This window comes from Manis javanica, chromosome 16 (genome assembly GCF_040802235.1).
Source record: "Manis javanica isolate MJ-LG chromosome 16, MJ_LKY, whole genome shotgun sequence".
Classification (NCBI taxonomy): domain Eukaryota; kingdom Metazoa; phylum Chordata; class Mammalia; order Pholidota; family Manidae; genus Manis; species Manis javanica.
In genome coordinates this window covers 19,778,145-19,795,738 of record NC_133171.1, presented here as the reverse complement: position 1 = coordinate 19,795,738, position 17,594 = coordinate 19,778,145, and the positions used below count along the sequence as shown (strand labels likewise).

Below are 17,594 nucleotides of genomic sequence, written 5' to 3'. Positions count from 1 at the left end.
TGAATTTTAGAATGAGCCTGTCAAGCCCCATAGAATTTTCTCTAAGAACTGAAATGATATGGGTGGGGGGGTGCGGGACTAGGAGGGGAGAGGGATACTTTCACTGAGGAACGAGTCTTTCTTGTTCCTTCAACTGATCCGCATATCACAGGTCCTGCTGCTGTCATAAACTACAAATTCAAAATGTCAGAAAATACAAATGAGATATATTGTCCAACTCTTTATTGCTGATGTGGAAGAAAGCTGTGGTGTTCCTGAATAAACACGGCTGTGCACCTCACTGAAGATTTTGTTTTTCTCACTGTCCGATTGACGTCTCGGTGCCAATACTGCCTATGAGACAGGCTGGTCACTTTACAATACTGACATTAGTATGATTTGGAGCCAGACTGTTGGCTCAGTTTCAAGTCGGGAATCAAGTCGGGAAAGTCAGTATCTATTACAATGGAAACAATATAGCGACACCACGATTAAATTTGATTAGACTCTAATTTTTATTCCTTTCCAAATAGTATATGATCTAGTTTTCACTTTTTTGGAGGGAGTTTCAAATTTCTAAGTTAAAACTTGAGATTAAAACTGCTCAAACCTATTTGTTAAATTCCATACTATTTTTCTTTTCAGGCAAATTTTTCATTTTGTTTGTGTTTCTAATTCATTATTCAAAAGTGTTCACTGGTGTTCAACTTTCGCTTCTTTGCTTGTTGGAAAACCTTTGTATTTTTGCCCTTATGTTTGAACATTTAGTTGGTCATAAAATTCCAGGTTCAAGACCATTTTCACTTTGAGGGCAATACTCTACTGTTTTTAGCATCTGATGTTACAAATCACAAGTCTGATGCTAATCTGCTATCTGTTTATTTGTGGCAAACAGCTTTTCTTTCTCTGAAAGCATTCAGGCTTTTGGCTTTGGTTTCCTAAATTCTCACTGGTCTTTGTCAGTAAGTGGGCAGGTCATTTCCATTTTTAAGACCATTGTCTTTCTGTACATCTAGGGAGTTTCCTTCTGCCTCCTCTCTGGTGTTCCTTCCATACTGCTCTCATCTTGTAAGCACTCTTACTCTGATGGAACTTGGGGGTCGAGCTCTGATCAATCTCTGCACTTTTTCGCTGGGTCACAGAAAAGTCCAGTTCACTAATCTCATCATCAGTTAGGTTCTTCCTGTTACTCAGTCCATAGAATGATTTTATTTCACCAGCCATGTTTTTAATTTTTAAAAATGCTATTTCATTTTTTCTTCAAGATTTTAGTTTTCAAAATCACCTTTATTTCTCAGGGATTAATTACATTTGTTGTCTATGTTCCTTAAATGACTGACAGTGACTGATTATCTGTGAATGAAGGTCTGTACAATAAAGATTTTACTGGTAAGAAAATATTGCATGAGCTTAAGAAAGAATGTCTATTTCCCTTTATAGTATATACCAATTCTGATGAAAAAGCAGTATTTTGGGCTTCCCATGGGAGCTGTATTTTTCAAAATTAGATACAGATAACTTCATCAGAATCATGGGGGCTTGGAGCAGTTAAAACTGAAAATCCTAAGCTCCTTCTCAGAGAGCCCTGTTACTGGGCTCTTTCAACTGTGTTCAGTGTAAACCATTCCTTGACTTGCTGCATTTGTTGAGATATCCAAGACACCTAGTAAATAAATATTTAATACTTACCAACTGTAGTACTGGTTTGAGCTCCAAAAGCAAAAGTGGCCTTTGCTGGCTGGTCGCATTCCTTTTCTGCTGGTTTTGCCATGCTGAAACTAAAGGTCGATTTTGGAGAACTCCCATCTCTGGGTTGCTCTGAATTCCCAAAGGGAAACACTGGCGGACACTTCAGCTCTTCGTTGTCGGCTTGCTTCCCAAACACCAGAGCCACAGAAGCGGCAGGCTCTTGCTGTTTCTCTTCTGTCCTTCCCAAAACAAACAATGAGGTGGATGGCAGAGGGGCAGGTTCCATATTGCCAAAACTGAACCCTCCTTTGGCAGCAGGCATTTCTTCTTTCTTTGCTTCTGCCGTCTTACATGGAAAGGGAGCCACTGAGACACTCTTTGTTTCGATGGTCCCAAAGCTGAAGCTGCTCTTGTCCTCAGAGGTCACTGTGATGTTAGGGGCAGGGTTAAGAACCCCTGTACCAAAGCTAACGCCTGTGGATGAAGATTTAGGCAGTTCTTCTTTCTTTTCTTGCTGCCCAAGATTAGACACCCCAAACTGAAATGGAGTTAAAGAAGGTGGATTGCTTAAACCAGAAGAAAGTCCAAACTTAAAATTATTATCATTCTTACTGTCTTTTTTGTTAACTTCCTCAGGATTAGAATCAGATGAAACTCCAAATTTAAAATCTCCTATTGGTTTAGAAAATTTAAAGCCTTCACTCATGGGGTTTATGGACCCAGAATTTGATGACACACCTATTTTGAAGCCTCCCTGGTCTCCAAATTTAAAATTTCCAGTGTTTGTTAAAGTCTGAGAAGGCCCGGAGGAGGAGGATGGGATACCAAATTTGAACGGTGAGGCTGCTGCATTCGAAGATGAGGAAGATGTGCCAAAGCCTTGAAAAACATAAAAGACACCACAAAGACAATGAATTGTTATCCTCAAACAAAACGTCAACTTTGAAAACCGAAGGGACAAAGATTATCTTTGAAAAGTCCAATTTTGAAGAATATTAGCAATGACAGTAACATACCATGCTGCCCCATATTCAGTATAAGCATCATATCTCAATCCTTACAACTACACTGACACGCCACTTCTCATCGATCAGACCGGGAGAGAGCAAACAAGTCTGGTAAAACAGTGTTGATGATAAGACTGAGTAATATACACTTTACATGTTGCAGTGGATGCATACACTAGCACATAATTTGTGGGAGGCAATTGTCACTATTTACTAAAAATTACAAACACATAAATACTTTGACCCAGCAAATCTACAGCTGAGTCTTTATTTTAAAGATAAACTCAAGACACGCAAAATGCCATAAGGAATCCAGCCAGCTATAAATGAAGAATGAAGAACAAGGTATGTCCAAGCTAATTCATGATACAATCAAAGGGGCAGAAAGGCAGTATGGTACACAACCTTTTCTAACAAGGTGGAGGGAAATAAGAATATACATAGTAACAGTAATTGCTTATTATATGCATAAAGATACTGAGTTACAAGAAAATAACTATTACCTTTAATAGGGAAAGACTGAAAATGAGCCAATAGGAACAAGAAAGAGACTTTTCATTGTGAATCTTGTCATAATTTGTTTTTTAAATATTGTGAATAAATGTGTAATTTACTCAAACATTAAACTTTTTTGGCATCAAAGAACCAGAAGAATTACTTAAGTGGAAGCATACTTAAAAAGATACACAATACTATATAATGAGATCAAAGACTTGGTTTCATAATGCTTTTCTATAACTGAACTAGAAATGAAGCACCTGATTGGCTCAAAACAGGACTGAAGGGTGCCAAGGGATTTTATACACCGCTCTGTGTACCTATATGTAAATAAAGGCAAATGGCAGCAAAGCTTTACAAGCCCTCATCTTCAGATTTCCTCCCTTAATGATCACCCACCACACTTTCCTTCCCTAAGAAACTTAGTTGAAAAATTGTATCACAATCTCAGGAGAAAATGGTCATCCACACAGTCTCTAAAATACCCTAAGTGATAGTAAGAAAGCTAAAAATAAAGGTGCCTAAGACAGTAATTAACTACCTCTCACCTGTGCCTCAAGGGCCCCTCACCCTCAAAGGGACAGCTACAGGGATGGAGGGGGCATGAGAAAGGGGCTGAGGGCAGAGCCACAGACAGACCCAAGGCAGAGGCAGCCGACTCCCAGAACACTCGGTGTGGCGCTCTTCCTACCGGTTGTGGCCCATTAAAATGTGATTGATTTAGTGGGCTGCAACTAGCATTTTTCTTCTAAAATGAAAAAGGACAGAAAGCACGAGGGTGCTTTACCCTTACTAGAGGGAACTCGTAGTTTGTAAAACTCTCCTTTCAATCATGCAAATACCCTGAACATGTGATGGGCCACAATGTGTAGGTTTACTGACTGGTTTGCATCAAAAGTTTGAAAGCCATGTATGAAATAATTCGTACAGGATTATGAAGATTTGAGAAATGTGCCCTCCAGATAGTTTAGCATACATAACAAAATGTTAGGAGTTATTTTTCTGGGACATACTCTGGGAAACCAAAGCCCAAATCTAGATTAGTTAAGAGAAGCTTTAAATAGGGGTGTGTATTCCCAGTCAAACAGGAGTCACGAAATTCATCTAGAAGCCAAAGGATTGTTAACAGTTAAACACAAAAACAGAAAGTGTCTCAGATTCAGTAACACAAGGTACAACAGTTCTTTTTACAGCTGCAGAGAAGATAGTTCATTGCTGACCAGCAAAAGACCCCGGCTGCACAGTGACTCAGAAATAGGTATAAGCTAAAAGTCCTGCTAAAAATCTGCTTTACATGAATTGTCAATAGAGAATGAGTAATTTTAAAACTACTGGTGCTTCAATTATTTCACTTTAAATACAAGGAGGCACTTTCAACGCCTTACCTTTAAACTCAGGTCCTGTGCCTGGCTTTGCAGCTTCAATTGCTACACATTTGGTAGAATCCACTTTATTCTGCACTAGGCCCACCTCGCAGCTCCCCTCGGGCTCCTTGGCCTTTTCTAGTCCCAGGCAGCCTCCGGGAGACAGAGAGACAGGGACCGTGCTGCTGACTGAAGCAGGAACTGGACTTCCTAATAAAAAGTAATGGGGAAACACACATGAAAGTTCTCATTTATATTATGTCCATTTCATAATGAAACCACTAAGTCTCTGTCTTCAAAATGACCATTTTTTGCATTTAAGCGTTCCATCACCCACTTAGTATTTCAACTCAACCATATATACTACGTTCATGGCATTTCTGTTGTAAGTTAGCCATTTAACAGACATTTACTAGGTTCTGGGGACATAAGTAAGTAAAATATTGCTTAACATCCAAGTTGCAAATGGCCTAAAAAAGGGTAAAGGAAAATATAAATGTGCGGTAGCACTACCACCAGGATGGAAAGTAATGAATACCTAGTTAATACAAAAGTGCGAAGAAGGAAGCATCGACTAAGGGGCAGGGAAAGGGTTCAGGAGGCCGACTTCAGTCTTTAAGCAGAACCAACGGACTCACGGAGAAGCAGCAGAACAGAAACGACGGCTCAGCACAGCCCGAAGCATGAAGAACTGAGGCGTTAAAGACAGCGCCCTTCGGCGCTGCAGCCTGTCTGAATGCTCTCCAGCTGCCACCCTTGCTGCCCCTAGTCGGCTCGTATCTGTGCTTTCCTGGCATGTCCTCTTCCATCTGGCCAGTAATGTCACACCCGAGGGTCCGTCTTTGGTCCTCTCCCTTTCTCACAAGCTCTCATCTACTCAGAAGGTTTTATTTTAATCACCAACAAGAGCGGACTGGTCTGTGCCCGCTTCATCCCTGCCGGCTCCTTCTTGGTCAGCAGTTCCACCATCCACCTGGTCAGCTTGGCTAGGCAGTTCCACCTCCCCGAGATATTTCTCAAATCTACTTCCCTCTCTTTTCCGACCCTTCTCCTGCTATTCTAGTTCAAGCCTCTAGCTTCCCCCAACCCATCTCTTGCTTAAGTAATAAAAGCCTTACTGAGACCCCTGGTCTTGTTCCCTTGAAATCCATCCTTCTAAGAAGCAACCAGTGTCATGTGGTTTGCTTTTCCTCTCCACTCCTTTAAAAGATTAACTGCTCCAAATATTTTTTCCTGCCACTCCCTTAAACTAGCAGAGTTCAGTTTTAAACCATCTTCTCTATTCAGCCACTCAACATCACATGTACTCCAATGACTTATTTCAAACTATGGGATAATGACTACCAAATCTGGATCTCAAGCCCAGAGGGTCCATTATCATATACCCAAAGGCCCCACGCAAGTGCTGACTTCAGCACCTTCAAATCAATGTGTCTCCAACTTGTATACATTCATTATTCTACAACTCTACACCCTCTTTTAATTCCATTATGACATATCACCTTATCTTTGCCTATATCAGTACTTCCTTTTCTGTCCTCTACTCTCCAAATTTTGCCTTCAATTCTACCCTCCAAAAAAGCCACCAAGTGATTCATCAGAAACACAAGTTTGACCATGTATCACTCCTCTGCTTAAAATGATATTTCATTACTTAGGGGATGAAGTCGAAACCCTTGAATTCACATACACACCACATACATGAGCTTCCTCTGTTTGCGTGTAACAATTTACTTTCTGACTCATTAATCTCCCTTCAACTCAGAATTAATTTTGGTTTCCTAAATAACCAAGGGGCCTTGCCTCAAGGAAGAGAGATGCCAGATTTTGAAACCTTACTCTTGTGTAGATATTGAGGAATTTGCTGGCTCACCCCTTGTGTTCAGACAAGGGGGTCTAAAGCTAGTAACTCAAGACTTTCCATTGCACACATAAAACTACACATCCATAAACAGTCACTAAAAATAAGAAGTATAATTCCCAGATATGTGTATCCTGTTTTATTTAGTATCCATGCTACCACATACTATAGACCGAATAATATATAACAGTATTAGAAAAACAGCATTCATTTCATGTGAATCTTCAGTAACCTCCAAATTTGAACAGGGAGATACAAAAAACTCAAACTGAACTCCATTTCTGTAACTGCCTAAGTCAGAATTTTTTCAGTGCTGACTTAGTGGCTTACTAACTGGCGCTGCGGCGTCTCTGGCAGGCGCACACAGGTACAGGTAAAGCGGCACCACCGATCTGCAGCTGTGGCCCTTTCCTAAGGCAGCATTGTTGACCCTTTAATGAAACCTTCCAGAAATGACCCCCGGCCAAACTCACTTCTATTTGAAGAAAAATAGACAAGGTAGCATTTTATCCTGTATAAAAGTTTTAAAAAGACTTCCCCACTTCAAAGCCTCCCAGCATATATGTTAGTCAGCTCTGAAAATGGTCATGGAGAGCAAGGAATTTCTGACAGAAATGCATACGAAGTATATGTCGGGCTGGTTGACATGCAGTCTACCTAAGGGCACATGCAGATCCCACCCAACAAGCCATTTTATCTCAAGATAGCTTAGGAAAATTACAATGTAGGAGGAAATGCTTATCCAGAAACATTTAAATTATTCAAGTTGTTCTTTTTCTCATTCTTACCAAAAAAAGGTTGTTGTCATATTGTCAGCAGATGGAGAATAATTTAAATGTCCTATTAAAGTAATGAGCAAGATTATTCCAAACATCCATAAACGTACCTGGTTTCTCAGACATACAGGACACACATTTATTGTCATCTGCATTATTAAAAACACAGCATACTGGACACTCCCAAGATCCGACAGGCTGTTTGAATTTATCTGCAAATCCTAAGGTACCAGTGGTCACTGTGCAGCTGGAGGTGGAAGCAGCCACGGTCACAGCACTTTCTGAAGCCACTGTCAATGTAAGAACGCGCTGAACACCAGTTCCAGGCTTTGGTGTTTCACAAGCCACACACTTTACTGCTTCAGATTTGTTTTGCACTAAACAGGTATCACAGTCCCAAGTTCCTACTGCTGGTTTAAATTTGTCTCCAAAGCCTGTCCCTGATGCAGAAGGAGCTGATTTGCCACTTTTACTTGGTGTCCCAATTCCAGTCTGTTTAATGGTATCTTTTGGAGACAGTTTTGTTGCCTGGCAGGCTGCGCACTTGCTGTCTGTAACTTTGTTCTGGAGTAGACAGGTATCACACTGCCATGATTCAGCTTTGAAACTTTCCCCAAACCCGGTTCCACTGGAAGAAAAGCTACTTATTGCTGGTCTTGTATAAACCACTGGGCTTGTGGCGGCAGGCTGAGCAGCAAGAGACTCAGCCTTTGGTGATGCGAAGCCTCCAATGGGGAAAAGAAGAGGATGCAAAAAAAGGTTAGGGAAGCTTCTAATCAAAACATTAACTGCAATATTATTACTGGGAGAGAATACATTTACCTTACTGCAGAGTGATATAATTCAAGATGGACTACTTAAGAGCTGTTTTTCACCTAAGCTGTATTTATTAATCATACAATTAAAAAGGAACATTAAGACCTCATTGAAATTCTACAAAAGACATTTTGTTTACATCATCTTCTTCCTCTGGAATTTCTGTTTTCTATAATTCAACCAATAACTAGTTTGTGGCTTTCATTTGTACTGCCCTCTGTGTTTGGCTGCCCTCGGCCTTCCCGCAACACTCATTCATCTACAGCCCATTCACAGCCTTCCTCCCTCACCGCTCCCTCCCTTCTCCTCCCCTAGCTAGGCCAAGTGACTTTAGTATCTATAATCTTTTAATTTTATCCAGTCATAATCCACTACTGTGGTATCCTCCTCTTTCAGTAAAAACAAGCTAAGCTGTGTATGTATGGTTATTGGACAGATATCCCTCCAAAGTACAACAGAGTGGGAAGGACTACATTTACTTATACCAAACTCACAAAAAGCTTTAAAATGCTAACAGTTCAAGGACAACTATGATGACAAATTCCAAAAGAAATTTAACAAACCAATTGCCTAGCCCTAGAAATACAAAACTTATTAAGACCTAATCTATGCTAATGGAGCACCAACTCACACCACTCAAATGCATACCCATGCAAGAATATCTAACACTAATTAAAACGTAACTGCTTCAAGTACTTCTCTAATATAATCTAGTGCCTTTCACATTGTTTTGTGATCTTTTTTGTAACCACTAAAGGTGTATTTAGACAATTAAGGTATTCATGTGGAAGCACAGGTCAGGAGGAAAAAGTTTTGTAAGTTACCAAAACTACTGTCATTGAATTGATTCACTCAAACTATACTTTATTCATTGGAATGGCCTTCCGATCCTTTACTTTGGACCAATTAACTTTTGTTTTACACATGCCAACAACAAACTCAGCAACCTGTCCCACCAGCCTTTACCAACAAAGGAAAAGAAAATGGAGAGGAAGAACCATCTAGAAGGTTGCTGGAGATTTTCTAGTGCCGTCAAAAAATAAATCACCCTAAAGCTATTTTTAGTAAAAGGCAAAACAATACCACGTTCTTCAGTTACTCCCAGTGATCAACAGCACACTATTTGTTAAAGATAAATTCAGGTCTCTGAGGTTGCCAAACTTTCAAACTTTTAACAGTAACCATCTCAAGGAGTTATGGATTTCTTTTCCTTACACTTGTCAGATTTCTTCTAATTTCCCTCAAAAGAACACGGCCCCTCCAAATTTTTGTTACTTAAAAGAAGTTATAAGTGTGGAGGAATGGGCATTATGAATGCAGTGTGTAACTAACTTGAAGATAAAGCATGTGAATTTGATGCGTACCTCCTACTTGGTTAATTCTAGGACAAGCATTCTGTAGTTCTGTTATAATTGCATAAAATCATCTAAATTTTTGAGACTCCTATAAACAGTATACTCATCTATAAAATGAGAGGGCTCGATCAAATCAATTATACATGAACACATCTGCTGGTAAATCTAAATTCTTCCTGAACTAACAGATGATCTTTTAAACATTTTTACATTCTTACAGTACACACATCACATTTGTAATTGTGACTGTCCTCTGTGGTTTTCAAACTGAAAGCATATTCCTATTTGGGCACTTCTGTTTATCACCTTCAAGTGACTACCTACTAGCTTTCAAATCTTGCTTCATTTCAAATGAGTACTGTCCCTTATCTGTTAGAATCAGCCCATGTTTTCTTTCTGCTTGGCCTTGTTACACACACACACACACACACACACACACACACAACACACAACACACACACCACACACACACACACACCACACACACACACACACACACACACACACACACACACACACACACACACACACAACACACACCACACACACCACACACACACACACACACACACCACACACACACACACACACACACACACACACACACACACACACACACACACACACACACACACACACACACAACAGCTGGGTAATCTGATAGTGAGAACAAGGCAGTTCCACATTCATCAAAGAAAGACATGACCAGGTATATCATCGGGCTTACACTTGCCTCTGAAGAGATTTCACTTTAGTAAAGAGTCCTTGAATTCTAAAGAAATAAGTAGAGTTTCCAAGATATTTCCCCCAAAAGAATCTGACCAAATCTACATCAAAAGTCAATCTCCTACAAAACTACCCATAACTTTTTTAAAACCTAAAGTATAGCACAAATGACATTAAAATAAAACCATGAGTTTGTGATTCAAATTTTAGACTATTTCAAGGGCAGCTGGTGCCTTACCAGGGTTTTTCAGAACATCTAGGACACTTCCTTCTTTCAGGATTTCTGCAGGTCTACAAAGGCTTCCACCATCTTCATCTGGTATCTTCCTACAGCTTGTACTGTTCACCACGGTGTTATCCTGAGCTGTAATTTTTTTGATTGTAAAAGATATTATGCTAAGAAAAAGCACTGGACCAAGTATATTAAAAAAATCTTTCAAAGCCCAACTTCTAAAACATCATGAAAAAAGTCACTGTAATTCAAAGATAATGAACAAATTACTTGAAAGTACAGTGCTAACCTGCCAGTATAAGCAAGGAAAAAATACCATATTCCATACTGTACATATCTCTCCTCCAAAAGGGCAAAGTACTAACAGCTGCAACTGTTACCCAGTCAATTCCCTGGTAATCAAGATGATCGAACCGAAACACTGGAGAGGGCCTGGAACCTGGGGACAGCTCACACACTGCGTGAACCACATACTGCCCATGCAGCAATGTACAGTATCAATCAAAAACCCTGAAAATAAATCCAACTGAGGCACTTATTTTATTTCTAGAAATTCATCTCATGATTGAAAATATCCTTCAGTTACAGTATTGAAAACCTGGATGATAAATGCTCAGTAATAAGGGGCTTGTTACATAAATCACAGAATGACATGACAGAATGCTACACAGCCACAAAAGTCACTCTTACCAGCATAGTTATAAGTAAAAGGCTAGAAAGTCCAGAAGATTTTGCATATTCACATCTAAAGAGTAATGGTGTCTGCTGGTGATAAATGACTTTCATTGCTTTTACTTTTCATGCTTTCCAAACTTTCCAAAATAAATATATCCTTACACTTAAGAGATCTATATTTTGAGTATGATAATGGTTTGTGGTTATATATTTAAGAGGGAAGTTTCTGTTTATAGATGAAGTATGTCCAGGACTGTTTCACAGGAACTGATAGGCGTGTCAGGGTCGTGTGGGGGAAGAGTGGGAGGAGGAAGGGAGAGACAAGACTGGCTGTAAAATGGGGGGGTAAATGTTGAAGTTGAGTAAAAAATGTATGTGGATTTAGTCTACTACTCTGCTTCTCAGAATGACTGAAATTGTCCACAATAAAACATAAATAACTAGGTTTTTCCTTCATAAGTGTATGCTGACTTAAAGGGAGTAGGTAGTTTCAAGAAGTTCTACCTGCTCCTGCCTCAGATCACTAACAGGAATTAATTCAAAATGGGTGATCTAAGCATAAGAACTAAAACCACAGAACTCTTCGAAGAAACCTAAGAGATATCTTCGTGACCACGGATTTGGCGATGGATTATTAGATATGACACCAAAAGGCACAAAGAAAAATCAGGCTTCACCAAAATTCAAGACCTTTGTAAATCTGAGGACATTATCAAGGAAGTGAAAAGACAAACAAATGAAGGAAATTATGTGCAAATTATGTATCTGGTAAGCATCTATAACCAATATTATCTTGGCAATAAAAAGACAGACCAGTTTAAATATGGGCAAAGGACTTGAATAGTCATTTCTCCCAAGAAGATACCTAAAGGGCCAACAAGCACATGAAAGTATATTTGACACCATTAGTCATTGGGGAAATGCATATCAAAGCCACAGTGAAGCATCACTTCATGTCCACTAGGATGACTACTATCAAAAGAAGGGGAAAATAAGCATGTTGAGAATGTGGAGAAATTAGAAACCTCAAGCACTGCTACTGGAAATGTGAAATAAGTCATCTGCTGAGAAAAAGCTTTGACCTATCAACTCCATTCCTTAGGCATATCCTCCAAAGCACTGAAACCAGTATTCAAACAAATACTCAAATTTTGGGGGGGAAAAGCTCAAATATCCATCAATGGAGGAACAGAAAGATTACAGTATATCCACACAGTGGATTACCACTCAGCCATGAAAGGACTGAAGTAGTGATACATACAATGACATGGATGAACCTTGAAAACAGTAGGTGAAAGAAGACACATGCAGCAAGTCACACCGTGCAATTCCAGAACAGGTAAATACATACAGACAAAACACACACTGGAGGCTGACAGGAGTTGGGAGAATGGGGAGCAACTACACGAGCACAGTTTTCTTGCCGGGAGTGGTAAAAATATTCTGGAACTAGAGAGGTGGTAGTTGCACACTGTGGATGTACTAAATACAGTTGAACTGTTCCCTTTAAAACAATTAATCTCATCTGATGTCAATGCTGTGAACTCAACAGTAAACCCAGAGATGGAGTCCACTGCAATTAAAACTTAGGCAACATGTGAATTTCTTAGGAGACTTTGTCTATGATGAATTGGCACCTAGTTGTTACTAAAAAAGGACAAGAGGTAACTTTGCTGTTGTGACTGTCCTTCTCACAACCAAACTCTAACAATTACCTTTAGGGAGCTAAGTATCTTATCTCTGAGGATAATTACTAAAAAGCACTTGTGAAGGTTGATATTACCTCCTGTTTGCTTTTCAGAGCTAATTTCATTCAAATGAAAGCATTTATAAGAATTGCCAAAAATGAAAGAATTTGAATACTAATCTAATGTATACAACTATTTCCAAGAGAAAATTTGGGAGAAATATTTACTTACCGGAACTACTTGTAATTGGCTCTGAAATACTACTAGAGTCAGGAAGTTCTGTTGTTTTTGCAACAGGCACACTGAATGTAAATCCAATCTGCAATCATAAAAAGTATCCCTTAGGTAAGTATAAACTTAAATGCAGAACTTTCTTCATTCCTAGTAAAAAAATTACACTGAACTTCATCTAAGACTCAGTTTTTCATAGTTTACAATCTCTAAAATTGGGAATCCTTCCTATAAAGAATAGTATGCAGCATTTTAAATTTCTCAGGCACTTTTTCTCTCAAAGCAGCACATAAAACAGTAAGGTGTCCCTAATGCCCAGGTCTGGGTTTCTAATGCCATTTTCAAATAGAAAGTATGGAACTTTTTGGACAACAGATTTCAGGCATGCGTTAAGGACCTAGAACATCTACTTATGACAGAAAACAAGGACACAGTGAAAATCTGAAGGCAATGTTTTTAAATGACATGCATGCCAGATACAGGTGGGGCAACCTGAGTATTAAACGTATGTACTGTTCTTACCCCAAATATTTATTTCTTAGTTATAAAGAAATAAATATATATAGTGGGATATAAAAACTAAAAAAACTTTTATAGATAAAGGTAATTCAAGAAACATGTTAACTAAATGCAGTATAATTTAGTTGATCAGGTTCTAATCTTAACTGGAGGAAGGACAAGAGAAACAAGACACCAACTGAAGGACAGAAAGATGAGTATGAGCTACGTTATCACGCCATGACTTTGATCTCACTGGTATGATATCTGTATTGTGCGTGTATGTGCTTTACCTTAGGGGATACATGGAGAAATATTAAGGGTATCAAGATGTCTGCATCTTAACTTCCAAATGGTGCCTGAGAAAATGCATACGCTTATACATATGTAGTCAAACACATACAGGTGTAAACTCAGTTAAGTTTTCTGAACACTGCCATTTTTTTAAGTTAACAGTGGTATGTATTACTACCAATAGCATCTTAGATTTGATAAAAAATATAGTATGCCTTTGAAATCAATAAACATAAAATATTCCTTGCTTGCTACTTACAGATGATGGAGGTAGTACATCTGCCTCAGTAGATTTTACAATTGGAGATGAAAATCTAAACATGGGACTGCCAATACTGTTTGGAGAGGCTGTTTGTACCTGGTTTTCCAAATTATTAAAGAAATTTTCAGAAAAAAGATACTGACAACAACACTTTAAAACAGATTATTCCAAAAATCCCAAAAGCAATTTTTTTCACTACATTTAAAAATCACTTTTTAATTTCTGAAAAATACTTGACGTAACTCCTATAAAACCTGACTTCCTCTTAGAAGAGGAGTATGCACTGTCTTAGAGGTAGACATCTGCCTCAAGGAGAAAAATAACACCTATTAGAATATGTTCAGAAAAAGTAAAAGCCAGGAGGAATGTACAAAAATTTCAGGAGCAGATTAACATTCTTACAAAAACAAAAAAATATCTTAATTGGAAACACTGCATGGAAACAAATTTACAATCACCTCCTTCTCTGATGCATTGCATAAGAACTGAAGAATACTCCCATTATAATGTATCTATTATAATGTATATTTACAAAAAAAAGCTAAACACTATTTCCATTTTTTTCTTACTGACTTATTTAATTTCTATAGTGAAAATTAATCACTGCTTTAAATAAAGGATTAATTTTTAAAAGTAAAGAATAAGAAAGAACAAAAATCACCTCTATATGTACAATGGTTTCGTACCTTGTTTGTTGTTGTTGATGGCAAAGGACTAATGGGTGATGGAGAGGAAGTTGTAACCACAGAGGAACTAAAACTGAAGGTAGGCAGTGAAGCACTGGTGATGGGTAGAGAGATTTTCGGTAATACCGGTACTTCCATTTCCTAAAACACAACAGGTTTTATAATTATATATTTCATCTTTGATGTCATTCTTTCATCTCTACTTGTTCTAAAGCAGAACTGATAGAGTTACAAGTAAATTTAAAATAGTGAGAGAAGATACCACCATTCAGTGTTGTGGGCTCTCAGATCAAAAAAACTAAACAAGATATGAATTCCAACTGTGCTGGCCACCAGCAAGCACATGACTTTGTGAAACTAACCTATTGGCCTGCATTACTAATTTCCTAATTGGTGAAATTGAGGAAAAAGTTAATATACTATTAATAAAAATGAATAGTAGTGGCATGAATGTGAAAAATAAAATTACATGTGGTCTTGGAATGTAAAATAAGCATTTACTTAACGTCTATAATGAGTTGGGTGAACTAGCTTGGTTTTTCAACCCAATATAGCAAAGACCAACCCAAGTCTCAAATGACCCAGATCAAGAACAAACAAAAAGGGTCCCACTTCTGCTAATGGGGCAGCAGCTCATGTCTAACTGATGTTCTGGCAGATGAACAATTATACCTCTGGACAAAATATAAAAAAACCATCTGAAAGTACTAAAGAGCAATCAAAAGCAAGCAGACACGAAGCGGAGAAGATGCCCGGAAGAAGGGAGCGGCATGGAGTTTTCTGTCCTCTTTGCAAGCTGCTGCTACTGGACAGTTGATGAAGTTCAGAAAGAAAACCCCAAATCTGCTGGTTGACAAACTGGGGGACAGATGAGCTAGAAAATGAGGGATGAGCCAGAGAGGGGGAGCCCCAACTGTGTATAAACTGTCCACACTCTTGCAAACCATTAAACTACACATGTGTGAGGCAGACACCATGCAACCAACTGAGACTAAGTATGTCAGCTGCTGCCCACCCAGAGGAAACAGAGCCTAAGCTCAGAGAAATTCACCGCCAGCTTAAACAAGTTATTTCAAATGGATGAAATTTATCGTACATAAATCACACCTCAGTAAAGTCATCCCCCCTCCACCAAGGAGGAAAAATAAAGATGCTTTTAGATAAAAGAAAACTAAGAGAATCAGTTGTCATTCAACCTCCTCTACACGTTCTTGAGGGTGAAGGGAAATTATACCAAATGGAAGCTCAGATTTCTGAGAAACATGTGAGTAAACATAAAAACATTTTTTCCTCCTAATTTCTCTAAAATACATGTAACTGTATAAAGCAAAAATTCTATACTGTGGACTTATAGCTTATCTAAATATAATACAAATGACTAGTACAGAATAAAATACAAAGGAAGAGGGGTGGCAAATCAAACTTTAAAGTTACAAGATTCTTAAATTTTACAGAAAGTGATACAATACTAACACAAAATAGAACGTGAGATGTTAAGGACACATGTATAATCAAGGAGGAACTGCTAACATGAAGAGGTAGAGACAAAAAGCTAGCAAGTAATTAAATGGATTCTAAAAAATACTCAACCCAAAAGAGGGTAGCTGTTAAAAAGGAACAAGAGAAACAAAGAACAAACAAGAAAATTAGAAAACAATAGAGAAAGAATAGACTAATCCGATCACATCAATAATTACATTAATTATTAACTAAGCATTCAATTTAAAAAGCAGAAAATAAAAAGGCAAAACTGAACTATAGGTGTCTACAGGAGACTAACTTGAAATACAAAAACAAATAGGCTGAGAGTATTACTGACCCTTGAGCCTCCCAGATTTGAACTGTGCAGGTCTACTTAACACAGACTTTTTTTTCCCCAATAGGGAAAATTTTTTTGAGACTTTCAACTATTTGAAAAAATGTTCTCTCTCTTCTACCTTACTTTATTGGAAGAATACAATATATAATATATATAAACATGCAGAATATGTGTTAATCTACTATTTATGTTATTGGTAAGGCTTCCAGTCAACAGCAGACAATTAGTAGTTAAATTTTGGGGGAATGAAGTTATACATGAAGTTTTGTGCAGGGAGTTGGCACCCTTAACCCTTGAGTGTTCCAGGGTTAACTGTAAATGGATGGCATATGATATAACCTATTAGCAGGCATAAGGCATGTTCTGATAATACAGTGGCTGGCTATATTAATACCAAATAAAGCTGATTTCAAGACAAAGAATACTTCCAAAGATCTTTTTAAATTGGACATTTAGTAATATAAAAAGGGGCAAATCCTTGAGGAGCCAAAAGAGATGTAAGGTGTATGCTCTAATGTGTGCATGTAAGGCCTCAAAATGTGTAAAGCAAAAACTAACACAATTAAGGGGGAAAAGACAAATCCAAGATGAAAGTTGATAATTTTAATTCCTATCTCTCAACAATTTAATGGACTAACCAAAACACACCCACACCCCAGAAAAAAATTCAGCAAGAACAAAGACCTAGCAATACTATCAATCATCTTACTTAACAACTATAGAACACTATACCCAACACCTGCTGAATATACACTCTTCAAGATTCACCAAGTAGCCCATATGCTGGGCTATAAAACAAGCCTCAATAAACTTCAAAACATTAGAATCATAATTAAACACACTTCTAAATAATCCATGGATCATTTAAGAATCAAAAAAAAGAAAAGTAGAAAAAAAAAATCCATAAAAGCATTAATATAAATCTTCTAGAAGAAAACAGGAGAATTTCCCTGCAGCCCAATGACAGGCAAAGGTTTCTTAAGACACAAAGAATAGTAAAAATTATCGGAAAACATAGACAAATACAAACTGGTGATCAAAATATACTGTTAAGAAAATGAACAGGCAAGCCAGACTGGGAGAAAATATTTGTAAGACATATATCTGATGAAGTACTGGGTCCCAAACTTACAAAGAC

General features: G+C 38.1%; 1 protein-coding gene across 3 annotated transcripts in view; it reads right to left on the bottom strand.

Moving 5' to 3' along the window:
- NUP153 (nucleoporin 153) overlaps positions 1-17,594 on the bottom strand; it is a 71,345-nt gene that overhangs the window by 14,504 nt on the left and 39,247 nt on the right. Inside the window, exons 12-18 of one of the 3 annotated variants that reach the window (XM_036994406.2) lie at positions 14,638-14,778; positions 13,949-14,047; positions 12,898-12,985; positions 10,310-10,435; positions 7,285-7,899; positions 4,559-4,747; positions 1,669-2,547 (exon numbers count right to left, since the gene is read on the bottom strand). In XM_036994406.2, coding sequence (XP_036850301.2) covers positions 1,669-2,547; positions 4,559-4,747; positions 7,285-7,899; positions 10,310-10,435; positions 12,898-12,985; positions 13,949-14,047; positions 14,638-14,778 — 2,137 coding nt within the window. The remainder of the gene's footprint in view (positions 1-1,668; positions 2,548-4,558; positions 4,748-7,284; positions 7,900-10,309; positions 10,436-12,897; positions 12,986-13,948; positions 14,048-14,637; positions 14,779-17,594) is intronic. The other 2 variants (XM_036994409.2, XM_073224708.1) reach the window with 2 other exon arrangements.